Raw genomic sequence first — 13,951 nt, forward strand, 5'->3', positions numbered from 1 at the left:
AAAATTACATATAAGAGGTTGTGAGGGGAATGGGAAAATAAACAAGGAGAGAAATGAATTACAGTAGATGGGGTAGAGAGAGAAGATATGAGGGAAGGGGAGGGGGGATAGTAGGGGATAGGAAAGGTAGCAGAATACAACAATTACTAATAGGGCATTATGTAAAATTGTGGATGTGTAACCGATGTGATTCTGCAATCTGCATTTGGGGTAAAATTGGGAGTTCATAACCCACTTCAATCTAATGTATGAAATATGATATGTCAAGAGCTTTGTAATGTTGTGAACAACCAATAAAATAAATAAAATAAAAAAATAAAAAAAAATTTTAAAAAAGAAGTTAAGTTGTATACAACAGGCTGTTATAAAGTATAGGAAAGGCTCAGAAAGTTTGTAAAGCTAAATGGTTAACAGTAAAATGGACTGCCTAATAAGGTCATCCTCTGTAACATATCTATGTGAACATCAGACTCGTGGTTGTTTTCTTGTGTTGAAGCCAATGCTACTTTGTTGATCTTCCTAAAAAAGAGAACGGATAATCATGGTTTATCCTCATTTCTTTAGTTTTTTTTTTTTTTGCATGTGTGTATATGTAGTACTAGGGATTGAATCTAGGGGTGCTTTACCACTGTGCTATATCCCCCGCCCCTTTTTATTTTCTATTTTGAGACAGGATTTCATTAAGTTGCTAAGGTTGGTCTCCAAATTATGATCCTCCTTCCTCAGTCTTCTGCATAACTGGGATTACAGACATGTACCACCACTCCTAGCCTAGAATTTTCTTTTAACTTTGAAAATTATTTCATTCTTAGTACAAACTCAAATTCTGCCTTTGGATTCTTATTTTTTATGGGTTGAGTTTAACATTGTGCATAAGCACATGATTACATTTAATTATGGTGTCATGTAAAGGCCAAAAAAAGTGACACTAGATACAAATCCAATGTAATTTCTCCTGAGTGCATATAAAGTTTGAAGGCAACCTATATATATGCCTATAATTGTAATCAAAGTTACATACTTATCATTTTGGATTTTAACTTTATTTTCTTATCAACTCATTCATTTCAGCAAAATGTTTTGATATTCTTGTGTGTATTGTTATTTTATGATTTTCCTAATGCAAAAATCTTCTTTTTGTATAAAATGAAGATTCTAATAGAGAAGGAATGGATATCTATGGGCCACAAGTTCTCCCAAAGGTAAAAATATCTTTATTTTGAAGGAGGGGTGTGTGAAGAGTTCCTTTGGGTAAGATTTAATAAAATCCAGATTTACCAATTTGGTATTGTGTAGGAAGAAACAGAAATTTGAACATGACCCTAAATGTTTTTCATCAAGAAAAAGTATTTCACGGTATTAAGTCTACAAAGGTGATCAGAATATCATCTCTGTTTTGAAGGAATACAAGTAATTATATTCAATTGTTAAATATTTTAGGAAAGAAAAGCTTTCATGGGCCACAGAGAAAAGTGCCTAACTCTACGTAAAGAGGTCAGAGAAAAACATAAAGGAAGGTTATCTATTCTGGTGCAAAGGTGGCTTCCTGGAATAGTGCATATAAACTGAGCTTTAAAGTAGTAGATGTTAGATAGAAAGAGGAAAACATTCCAGAATTGATGTGTGTGAAACCATAAAGGCGTTAAACAGAATGGTTTATTTGAGGAACTGCAAGTGATCCAGTGTCACTAGGTCATAAAGTACAGAGGGGGAGAATAGAGGCAATGAATCTAGGAAAGGGAGGCTAGGAAGGAGGTGATCTTCCTTCCTCCTTCCCTCCTCCCTCCCTCCATTCCTTCCTTCCTCCTTTCTTCCCTAAAAGTTTTGAATATTTTTCTCTACTTAGTAAAGCTATACTGGAGAACTTTGAACAGGGAAATGGTATAGAAAATTGAGATTGGAGGTAAGGGGATGAATTAGAGATTTATCACAATTTATGAAGGCCCAAAATAAAAAGACAGAGGCCACTGAGACAGATAAAAGGATATTTGGGAAGTAGAACTTATAGAAAGAATCAGGAAATGAAAGAAAAAGGTTAGCAGAACTTTCAAGTTTTTAAGCCTTAGTTTGCTGGGTTTACTGAGAGAATGTAGAACAATACAGGGCAAGTGTTGGGGGAAAGGTGTTTTGAATTTAGGACCTATTTGGCATGGGGCATCTAAGACATGTCCACTAAGCAGACTCCTCAGTACTAATTCAGAATTTCCTAGTTCTGGATTTGACAGAGAGGATTAGAGATTTGAGAGTTAATCTGCTTGTGAATGGCATTTTGAGCTATGGCTTCAGATAAGATCGCTCAAAAAGTTGTCTGTAGAAGAACCAAGTGATAGGACAAAGCCTTGGATGATAAACTTGAAGATTTATTGAAGAAAAGAATCCCATGAAGGTGACTGAAGAGTTGTCGGAGAGGTAAGAATAAATCTAAGGAAACAAAAGAAAAAATGAGAGGAGAACTCACATGAGTAGTCAGCAGTGTCGTATAACCCAGTAGGGCAATATGGCAATTTTGCAATATGTGGGTTTGAATGATCCTTAGTGATAACCAGTTGAGTAAAGTGGTGGAAGTAGAAGCCAAAAAACAGTGAATAGAGGCATGAGTAAGCAATAGAGAAGAAGAATGTGAATGTATAATTCTCTTCCTAAGAATCAAGTTCCCAAAGGGGGTGGATGAGAAGGGATTGTGCCTAGATAGGTTATGAGGTTGAGTATTTGGGTATTTAAAGGCAGGAGAAATTTGAGCAATTTTCTTTGTAGAGAAGAAAGAAACATTAAAGAAGATAAGGTTGAAGATTGTAAAGAGATGATGCATTTTTGGTAGTTAAGACTTCTGAGGAGTTGGGAAGAGGTGAAAGCTCCGGTCCAAATGAAAAGATTAACTGGAAATATAACTAAGGACCTACCTCTTCCATGGAGACTGGATGGAAATACAGGAGGAGAGTGAAAGTGTCAGAGACACTTGTTAGACATTTTGAACTTAATGAACTTGATCTTTTGTAGTAAACCATAGATCTAGGGTAAAGGAAGATGTGAAATGGGTTAGAGGTTTGAGAAAGTAGCTTAAAATTTTCAAGAGCTTTAAGGATGATGAGAAAATTGTTTTCAGGACAATGATTATTTGGGAACTTTTGAGTCTCGACTTAATGTGGAGATTTAATTTTGAATGGGATGAATTTATATGATTTTATAGCTTCTTTAAGTATTAGGATGTGAGAGAAGAGAAGTTAGGTTTTTAGGCTGATATGTGGTTGAGTTTTGATGAATAATGACAAGAAATACCAAAAAAAAAAAAAATGAAGAAAATGGAGAGACAATAGTTGTTGGGACATACAATGAAGTCTAGGTTGGATAAGGAACAAAGGGAAGCCAATAAGGATCTGGCTGGTGGAGAGGCCTTTTTTGATAAGGGCTAGAGGAGGTTAAAAAAAAGTATGTTTTGGAATGTATACGGAGTAATTTATTTAGATTAAAATTTCAGAGGTGGGGTAAGAACTTCTGGGTGGTTTCAAGAACCAGACTACAGCCATGGACTCAGGATGCTGATGCAGAACAGAGGTGAAGATCGGTGAAGATAATTATATTTCCGTTAGTTAAGGATACTTTCAGTTTAGCTAGTGTTGTCATCTTCAACAGCACCAAAGAGAAATATGTAAAACTGGAGTGAAAATCTTCAGATAATATTGGTAAAAGACAATATTGATGAAAGGGAAGGTAATAATCTAAACAGTATGACCCATATTGGAAGTATTTTTTTAACTCCCAGTAAGTATTTATTGATAAACATGTGGAAGACACTACAAAGAATTTAAAAAAAAAAAGTGAAACAGATCAGTATTCCACTGTGAATGCCTTTATGACCAACCAAGTTGTTTATATCCAGGATCCACTGAGATTAGTGGTGTGTGAATTTTTTTTTAATAATGTGAAATGAGTAATAGTTTGAAAGCAGCAATATGAGCAAGGAGAAGATTGATTGCACTTCTACCCTGTTTTAGGATTAGGGTATGTGGAAAATTGGAACGACTAGTACTCATCATTGATTTGGGGCCCAAGAAGAGGTGGTGTCCTTGGTGAGTCAGGTTGCAGTTATATCAGAAAGCAGAGAACATTCAGCATACAGGCTGAGGATGACATGTTGATTTCCAGTGGGATAGGATTTCCTGTAGGTTGTAGAGTTGGTAAAGAGGATATTATGAGGGAGAAAACATTACTCAGTTCTGAGATGAAATTTCATTCGCAAATTTAATAATTTTCATTATCTATTTTGTGCCAGGCACTGTGCAGTGAACAACTTGGTGTGGTCCTTGCTCACATTAAGCTAAACATAGCTGTTTAAATTTAAATTTAATACAATTAAAAATTCATTTTCTCAGTTAAACTAATGACATCACAGTGACTCTAGTATTGACCTTACTACTGTAGAAAATTCCCATCATTGCAGAAAGTCCTGTTGGAGAGAGAGTATAAGAGAAAGGGGACAAATGACCAAAAGTTCTTAAAGTCTAGAGAATAATGAAGGACACCAGTGGCTAACGGGCTTACTATGATTAACTGGTTTTGAGATTCTGGATGGCACTTTGACTTGAGGTATTTTCTTGCCAATGCAGCAGAGACACAAAGTGAACTTTTTATAGTCTTCTACAGACAGTTTAATCCCTGATGCTAACCAGTATCTTTCTTTACCATGATTTGCATTTCTCAGGTGTGGCCACCTGGATGGGGACTCTAAAGAAGTGTCCCCTATCTTCACCCAGTTCCTAGACTGTATTTGGCAATTAATGGAACAGTTTCCCTGTGCCTTTGAATTTAATGAAAACTTTCTGCTGGAGATCCATGACCATGTTTTCTCCTGCCAATTTGGAAACTTCCTTGGAAACTGCCAAAAGGATCGGGAAGATCTAAGGTGAATTCATTTTGTGAGAAAACTCTGAATAGAGAGAAGAATGCACTCACCACTCTGAATTTTAGACAGCAATCAGGGAAATGGGAGGAGATAACAATAATGAAAAGAACTTTTGAATCATAAAGCACTCAATGTTTGCACAGGGATCTCTTGGAACCTCAGATTCCTCATCTGTAAAATAGAGATCATAATGCCTACTTTCCAGGGCAATCATGAGGAGCCAATAAAATAGGGAATATACAAGGTCTGCTATAGGATCAGGGATGGTGAAGGGAAGGTACTGGGAAATGAGATTTATCAAATTGTGTGCATATATGAATATGACATAATGAATCCTGCTATTATGTATAATTATAATGCACCAATACAAAATTAAAAACAAAGAATCAATCATTGTGGTATGAATGGTTATTACCCACAATCCTTTTCACTTGTATCAGAGATCACAAACTGGCAGCTCATAGACCCATCCCAGCCCAACAGTCGAGGTTTGTTTAGTCTGTGAGTATTTAAAATGTGAATTCGGTTGCCAACGTTTAAGTGTTAGAGAATTTAACATCAAATCCAGTTAATTTAGGATTTTTTTAAAAGTAGATAAGCTGTTTTACCAAAATATTTTGAAAAACCAGGAACTCTGTCAACACTGGTCCTATATTCTCTTATATCAATAATTAACTAGAGCTAAATAGCAGCTCCTGCATTTGAAATGGGACAAATTTTCATTGGCTGCAGTTCTTGCCACTCCCTATTGTTCAATCCTAGCCTACTTGCAATGTTATCTGTCCAGTTCTTGTAGTCAGTTTAACTTTGTCACCCTGGCTTGAACCAACATCCCCATGATGTAGAAAACATAAATAGTTTATGAGATTCACAAGGTGTGGAGCACCTCTGAGCATCACTCTTCTTATTTTAGAGGCAGAGAAAACATTTCACACTATTGGCTGCCTTAACAGCTCAGGTTCATGACATAGCCTAGATGGCATCTGCTCTCCATGATTCCATTATTTTTCTTGACAACATAGAGAACAGCAATGAAGCTTTCTGCTTTAACGTGTATTTACTTAGATGCTTCCTTGCATACATACATACCTATCTATCTCCCTCCCCACTCTTTTTTTTGCAACAAGACCTTTATCACTCTCTCCCCAAATGATTTTACACCTGTTCTTTCTATCAACCGGCTGTCCATTTTTCCATAATTTTTTTCCCTTCTTAAAATGAGATTAATATATCTGGACTCATTTCCCACACAATTCTGAATCTCGATGTTAAAGTAGAAAAGTTGAACATTTTAATATATGTTAAAATACTGATTACTTAAAATAAGCAGAACTGTCATTCACTCATGAAAGGAAAAGCATAAGCCTTAGTTAGAATAAGGTAGTCCAAGATACAAACTTTGAATTTGTCACCTATTAGCTATGTGAGCTTAGGCTAATTAATTTTTTTATCTTATATTAGTAATTTAGAACTAAACACCTCACAGGATTTTATTATAAAGATTTAAGGAAGTATTTTGGATAAATAGTCTGTAATAGTAATTTGACACATAGGTAACAATAAATATTAGTTACCTTAACTCTGGAAGATTTGTTGTTGTTTTTAACCAGTGACAGATGAGGAAGATGGATATAAAGGGCCTTTAGCCTGACTGAAATGGTCTGTGGGTTGTAAAAGTTACAGGACCACAATTTTAGGTACTACCACCTATAGTATTCTCCTTCATTCTCCTCCTCCAGCTTTCTTCGACACAGTGTGTACAAATGACCTTTCCATGTGTGGTTACATACAGATCTCATTGGGACCAGTGGATCCCATGTATTTTGAAGTGTTAAATAAGGAACTTCCTTATTGGTTGATCAGGTTACTTGCAGGCCTAATTAAAGTAGAAGAATCAGTCTTGCCATATAAATACCACAATCTTTGGTTACCTACCTGGAATAACTCAAAAATATTTGCTAGTATAAACTGCCAATTGTCTTTCACTGTCTTTAACCTTCTGAAGGGAGAAGAAGCTGGAAACATGGGCGAACCATAAATATTCCATCTAGGATTTCCATTTCTTAAACTACCAGACATTTTTTAAAAATCCAATATTTTTTGTGGTGCTGGGGATTGAACACAGGGACTTGTGCATGCTAGGCAAGCACTCTACCAACTGAGTTATATCCAAACCCAAATACAATATTTTTAAAACTGGAAAGGTCATCATTTCATAGAATCCTAGATTTGGAAGACATGCTAGAGGCCACATTGTACAGACAAGGAAACAGGCCCAGAAACAGCTAGGAAATTTTCTAAGATCTTGTAGCCACATCCACAGCAAACACTGGACTTAGAACTCTTGCTATTTAATTTGGAACTCTTACTAACATTTTATTCATTTTAAAGATAGATAAATTGGAGCCCAGAAATCTGTTCCTCTACCAACATTCATTAGCCACTTATTTCAATTTTCCTTCTTTCTTGAGTTGGGATACTTATTAGTAATATTTGACTAAATATAAAGTTCAGCAGTACTGCTGAGATTACTTGATTACTGTTTGTAATTTTTTGGTTTGTTTTTCTTTTCTAACAGAGTCTATGAGAAAACACATTCTGTGTGGCCTTTCTTGGTTCAGAGGAAACCAGACTTCAGGAACCCCCTCTATAAAGGTTTCACTGTATATGGAGTGCTCAATCCTAGTACTGTGCCCTACAACATTCAGTAAGTTTTTAAGTTCCCTCTATTATTTTAGCAGGCCCTGGGGTCTTAGCTGCCTTGCCTGTCCTTAGATAGCTGCCATCATTTTCACAAGCCTGGCTATGGAGTAGGACAATCTGTCCCAATATGACTTATTCTTTGCCACCTCTTATAAGAGCTCAATCCTGTTTGGTTTTTTTGGTCTGTGCTATTAGTTGCTGTATTAATTAGCTTCTTATTTCTATAATGACATACCTGAAGCAATTAACTCATAAAGAGAAAAGGTTTATATTGATTCATGGTTCTGGATGTTTTAGTCCAAAATCAAGTGCCACATTGCTTTGGTTCTCTGGAGAGGGCAGTACATCAAGGCAGAACAAACTGCTCACCACATAAACCAGGAAGCAGAGCAATGAAAGAACAAGAAGAAACCAGGGTCCCACAATCCCCTTCTAGACTATACATCCAATGACCTATAGATATCTCACTAGGCCCCACATCCTAAAAGTTACACAGCCTCATAATACCACCCTGGGCATCAAGCTTCCAAGACATGGACGTTTGAGGGAGCACTTATTCAAACCATAGCATGTGCTTGGGGAAAATAAAAGAGAAATAATAATTGATGTATAGGAATGTAACCAGTCAGGGATGCAGATTGTTTTATTTCTTTAGTCTTTCCATGTATCTTCTTCTACAACAAAGAAAAAAATGAAAGAAATAGTGCTGGTAGTATGTGCTACATTTTTCCAAAGCCTCAACAGGCTGAAGTGCTCACAAACTGAGAGGAGGAGAATACATTTATTAGCTATAATAACTTATTTTGGAGGTTATTTAGTATTTTATAGTATATAAGATTTTTATCATTTCTGAATAGAGATGGATTTACTTTCTTTGAAATTTGGATGTATTTCCTTTTCTTAACTAATTATTCTGGCTAGAACTTCCAATGTAGTGTTGCATAAAAGTAGTATAAGCAGGCATCCTTGTCCTATTCCTGACCTTTAGTGTTTCTCCATTGAGTGAAGTTAACTCTAGGTTTTTCACAAACACCCTCTCCATATTTAGCACATCCCCTTCTGTACTTAGTTTGTTGAGTGCTTTCATGAAGAAAGGATGCTAGAGTATGTCAGATATTTGTCCTGTACCAATTGAGATGATTATGTGTTTTCCTCTTATTGCTATTAATGTGGTATGTTATATTGTTTGATTTTCATTGTGCTGAACTAACTGCCTTTGCTTTCCTGGGGTAAATATCACTTACTCATGGCGTATAATCCTCTTAATATGGTGCTTCATTTGGTTGCCTAGTATACTGTTGAGAATTTTTGCATGTATATTCATAACGGACATTGATCTGAAGTTTTGTTTTCTTGTGATTTCTTTAGCTTTAGTGTCAGAATAATGCTAGCCTTGTAGAATGAGTTAGGGAGTCTTAAAATTAAAGCCTTAAAATTTATTCTTTAAATATTTCTGAGAATTCACCAGTGAATTTGTTTCTTGGGACGTTTTTGTTTCCTAATTAATGCCTCTACTTCTTTTTTTTTATCGTTTATTTTTTTTTACATTTTTTTTATTGGTTGTTCACAACATTACAAAGCTCTTGATATATTATATTTCATACATTAGATTGAAGTGGGTTATGAACTCCCAATTTTACCCCAAATGCAGATTGCAGAATCACGTCAGTTACACATCCACAATTTTACATAATGCACTAATAGTAATTGTTGTATTCTGCTACCTTTCCTATCCCCTACTATCCCCCCTCCCCTCCCCTCCCATCTTCTCTCTCTACCCCATCTACTGTAATTCATTTCTCTCTTTGTTTATTTTCCCATTCCCCTCACAACCTCTTATATGTAATTTTGTTTAGCAATGAGTGTCTCCCTTCATTTCCATGCAATTTCCCTTTTCTCTCCCTTTCCCTCCCATCTCAAGTCTCTGTTTAATGTTACTCTTTTCTTCCTACTCTTCCTCCCTGCTCTGTTCATACTTGCTCTTATTATATCAAAGAAGACATTTGGTATCTGTTTTTTAGGGTTTGGCTAGCTTCACTAAGCATAATCTGCTCTAATGCCATCCATTTCCCTGAAAATTCTGATTTTGTCATTTTTTATTGCTGCATAGTACTCCATTGTGTATAGATGCCACATTTTTTTTATCCATTCATCTATTGAAGGGCATCTGGGTTGGTTCCACAGTCTAGCTATTGTGAATTGTGCTGCTATGAACATCGATGTGGCAGTGTCCCTGTAGCATGCTCTTTTAAGGTCTTCAGGGAATAGTCCGAGAAGGGCAATAGCCGGGTCAAATGGTGGTACCATTCCCAGCTTTCCCAGGAATCTCCAAACTGCTTTCCAAATTGGCCGCACCAATTTGCAGTCCCACCAGCAATGTACAAGTGTACCCTTTTCTCCACATCCTCGCCAGCACTTGTTGTTGTTTGAATTCATAGTGTAATGCCTCTACTTCTAGACCTGTTCAGATTTCTTATTTCTCCTTAGATCACTTTTCGGCAGTTATGTTTTTCTAGAAATTTATTTATTTCATCTTTTTAATTTTGGCATAAAATTATTCATAGTATCCTCTTCTCATCTTTATTTCTGTATGATGAGGAATAATATCCCCAGTTTAATTTTTGGTTGACTTCTCTTTCTCCTTTTAAAAATCATTTTAGCTTAAAGATTTGTATCTTATGTCGATCTTTTCAAAGACCCAACTTTGGTTTTATTGATCTACAGTTTTTCTAATCATTATTTCATGTATCTTTGTTCTAATATTTATTATTTCTTTCATTTTCTAGTTTTGGGTTTTATTTGCTCATCTATTTCTCTATTGTTAATGTGTAATGTTATTGATTTGAAGTGCAAGTAAAAATTAAATTTGAAAACTATTAATTTCATGTATAGCAATAAATATCCCTTTTAGCACTGCTTTCTCTGAATCCCATGTTTTGGTATGTTGTATTTTTATTTTCATTCATCTAAAAGTATTTTTGGATTCCCTCACAACATATTCTTTGATCCAACAATGTATTGTTTAATTTTCACAAATTTGAATTTTCCAGTTTTGTTACTGATTTCTAATTTATTCCATTGTAGTCAGAGAATGTATTTTTATTATTTCAAAGTTTTTGAATTTATTCAGTCATGTTCTGTGGCCTAATATATGTTCTGAACTGGAGAATGATGTGTCTTCTGACAATAATGTGTATAATTTGAGGAAAATGACTATTCTCTAATTATTGGATGGAGTGTTCTACATATATCTTTAGGTATGCTTGATTTATAATGTTGTTCAAGTCTCTGTTTCTTATTGATCTGTCTAGTTTTTTCTATTCTTTATAGAAAATGGAAGGCGGGTGTTGTGGCACACACCTGTAATCCCAGTGGCTAGGGAGGCTGAAGCAGGAGGATCACAAATTTGAGGCCAGTATCACCAACTTAGCAAAGCCCTAAGGAACTTAGACTCTGCTAAAAAAATAAATAATAATAAAGGGATTGGGGTGTAGCTCGTAGTAAAGTGCTTCTGGGTTCAAGCTCTAGTACCAAAAAACAAAAGGAAATAGAAAATGGGATATTGAAGTTTCCATTTTGTAACAATATTTGACTTAAAAGACTCATTTGTCCTTAGTACATACACACCAACTATTTTGGTTATTATTTTCATGGCATATATGTTTCTATCCATTTAATTTTCTCACTTTGATGCGAAAGGGAGTCTAGTGAAAACAACATTAATTTGGATCATGTATTTTTAAAGTCTATTTTACCAATCAAATTAGTAGAAACTGTTTAAGACCATTATTATGAAGAGTTTCTACTAATTTGTTTTTTTCCCTATGAATGGGCAATACTTTTGTTTCTTTCTAGCAACTCTTAAACCTTTATCAAACACCAGATCAATTGAATATTATAATGTAGTAATCCTGGTAATCAGATTCTCACTTGGAATCTAAAGGGATTCTAGTGAAGTTTTTGTTGCTGTTTGTTGGGTTGAGGGTATGATTGTTGGTTTAGTAGCTTTTTAAAAATATATTTTTAGTTGTAGGTGGACACAATGCCTTTTTTTAAAATTTTTTTAGTTGTCAGTGGACTTTTATTTTATTTATTTATATGTGGTGCTGAGGATCAAACCCAGTGCTTCACACATGCTAGGCAAGTGCTCTACCACTGAGTCACAACCCCAGCCCAATGCCTTTATTTTTATTTATTTATTTTTATGTGGTGCTGAAGATCGAACCCAGTGCCTCACACACACTAGGTGAGCACTCTACCACTGAGCTACAACCCCAGCCCCGGTTCAGTAGCTTTTATAAATGATTTTGTAAAGAATGTATCCTTTGTCCTGTGTATTTACTGAATTCTCTTTTGCACTAGCTTACTGGTCAGCTAGTAAAATAACAGATATTTCCATTTGTGTCTCCCAAAAATATTTCCCAGTTTTTGTGGATTGGCTTTATGTTGGTGTACACCTTCAATGCTTAGCCACACCATTCATAACTCTGCCTTGGTCTTCATTTTCTGCTTGTATAGAACCTAAAAATCAGCCACAAATGAAAGATTAGTGTCTTAAATATTTTTGAGTATGTGTTCAGCCCTGAGCAAGTGCCTAGACTTCTATATTCTCTGATATATGCAGGAGCTTTTCAAAGCCCTTATTCTCCTATATATCTCCTTCCCCAGTCACTTACTTTTCAGGCTTTTCATTCTCTGCTGATTGTCCCATCTATCATCAGGTGGCTGTCACTGGTATACTGTCAACAAATGTCATACAGGCTACTATGCTAACTCTGTAAGACAGTTCCAAGGTGGACAAAACAAAAAACAAGGCCCTGAGCCCATCCCTGAGGGCCAGGAGACAATTGAAAATATATAATCACAATTTTTGAAATTAAGGTCTATATTGCCCATCTGGCAGCAGAAATTTATCTAAGCAAAGTGGCCCACCATCCCCTAGGTCACCACTAAGTTGGGTTATGGAATAGTAGGGAGATAAATCAAAATGTTGTAGCAATCTCTTACCAAAATTTTGTTGCTTCTCCTTTCATTATGCATTCCCCTGATTATTTTAAATTTTATTAGATTCTAGAGTTTTGGAAAATGTAATTCTTATAGTTTTTGCTTGCTTAGTCATTCTTTTAGTGGAAGGATAGAGTTTTGAAGTTCTCTACTCCATGATGTTATCAATGTTATCTACTTCAACAATGTTATCAATGATAGATATTTTCTGTCACCATTATTATTACTGGGTTTGGATGTTCTAGGTGGGGGTTCCAGGTGGGGAATTGATATAGTTTACATGTGATTATTGATAAATGTAATATCAGAAATTCTTCTGCATTTCTTTAGAAATCAAAATTAAATTGAGTGAAAACTGGAATAGAAATATTTCCCCTACTCCTCCCACTAAGTAAACTACCCCTGTATATCATAAAACCAATATTAAACCACAATAAAAGACACACAGAAGGAGGCAAATTGAGTAGACTTTACAAGTCAGAAGAAACAATATGATGGCAAGTTCTATAGTTTTCTTTTTGCCTCGTATATCCCAGACTTGGACCTAAAGAAGGTGGTAGCACAGAAATGCCAAGGGCATGAAAACCCAAAGAATCCTGTTCTGTCTAGCTAAAGAACCAGGAAAGAGACAGCCTACTAAGACAGAAATCCTTAGACAATAATAGCTCTCTTCTTATCATACCCTACAGAAAGAAAAAAAAAAAAACTGGCACTCTAACCAATCCACAGAGGCCAAATTAGGAGTCAATATTTCTGCCCTCATCAAGCTGGAATAAACACCTAAATATCCCTGTACCTCCCCACTGGTGGTGTTAGAGAAGGCCAAATGGGGATTGGGATTTTCATCCCCAGTGTATACTTCCCTTCCTCTAATGCTAGTGAGACCATGTGGAGAGCCTGGACTTCTACTTTCACTCAATAGGAATATGGTATTTGTCCCTCTCTCTACTTGGATAGTATCAGAAGAAGCCTTTTGAGAGTCAAGAATTTCACCACCACCCAGCATTAATGAGGCCATGCCTTGTGGTATCATTGGAAGTATCATGGGGAAAGGTAATGGGGCATATCTGTCCATCTTATGATGTTATCAGCATATGTCTAGTGGGAAGCCTGCCACTTTGCTTCCATTTAGTAGTACTTTGGAGGCCCTCCCCAAGTCAAGTGTCAATATAGGCTAAGTGAAGAGCTTCAACTTATACTCCCTCCTGACCTATAATGAGGAGGAACTTCCTACTTTGTTGTCCCAAGCCAGAAGAGGGCCATTGGAAACAAGCCTGGTTAAACAGAAAATCTAATTAAAATTCAGAGACTCTTAACAACATTCCCCAAATGTCTATTTAATGT

General features: G+C 35.8%; 1 protein-coding gene across 2 annotated transcripts in view; it reads left to right on the forward strand.

Moving 5' to 3' along the window:
- The window catches only part of MTMR8 (myotubularin related protein 8), a 101,123-nt gene that overhangs the window by 60,036 nt on the left and 27,136 nt on the right, over positions 1 to 13,951 (forward strand). For both annotated transcript variants that reach the window (XM_081277810.1, XM_081277811.1), the window contains 3 exons: positions 1,153 to 1,202; positions 4,700 to 4,900; positions 7,479 to 7,607. In XM_081277810.1, coding sequence (XP_081133936.1) covers positions 1,153 to 1,202; positions 4,700 to 4,900; positions 7,479 to 7,607 — 380 coding nt within the window. The remainder of the gene's footprint in view (positions 1 to 1,152; positions 1,203 to 4,699; positions 4,901 to 7,478; positions 7,608 to 13,951) is intronic.

This window comes from Spermophilus citellus (assembly GCF_964194105.1).
Source record: "Spermophilus citellus genome assembly, chromosome: X".
NCBI classification, from domain to species: domain Eukaryota; kingdom Metazoa; phylum Chordata; class Mammalia; order Rodentia; family Sciuridae; genus Spermophilus; species Spermophilus citellus.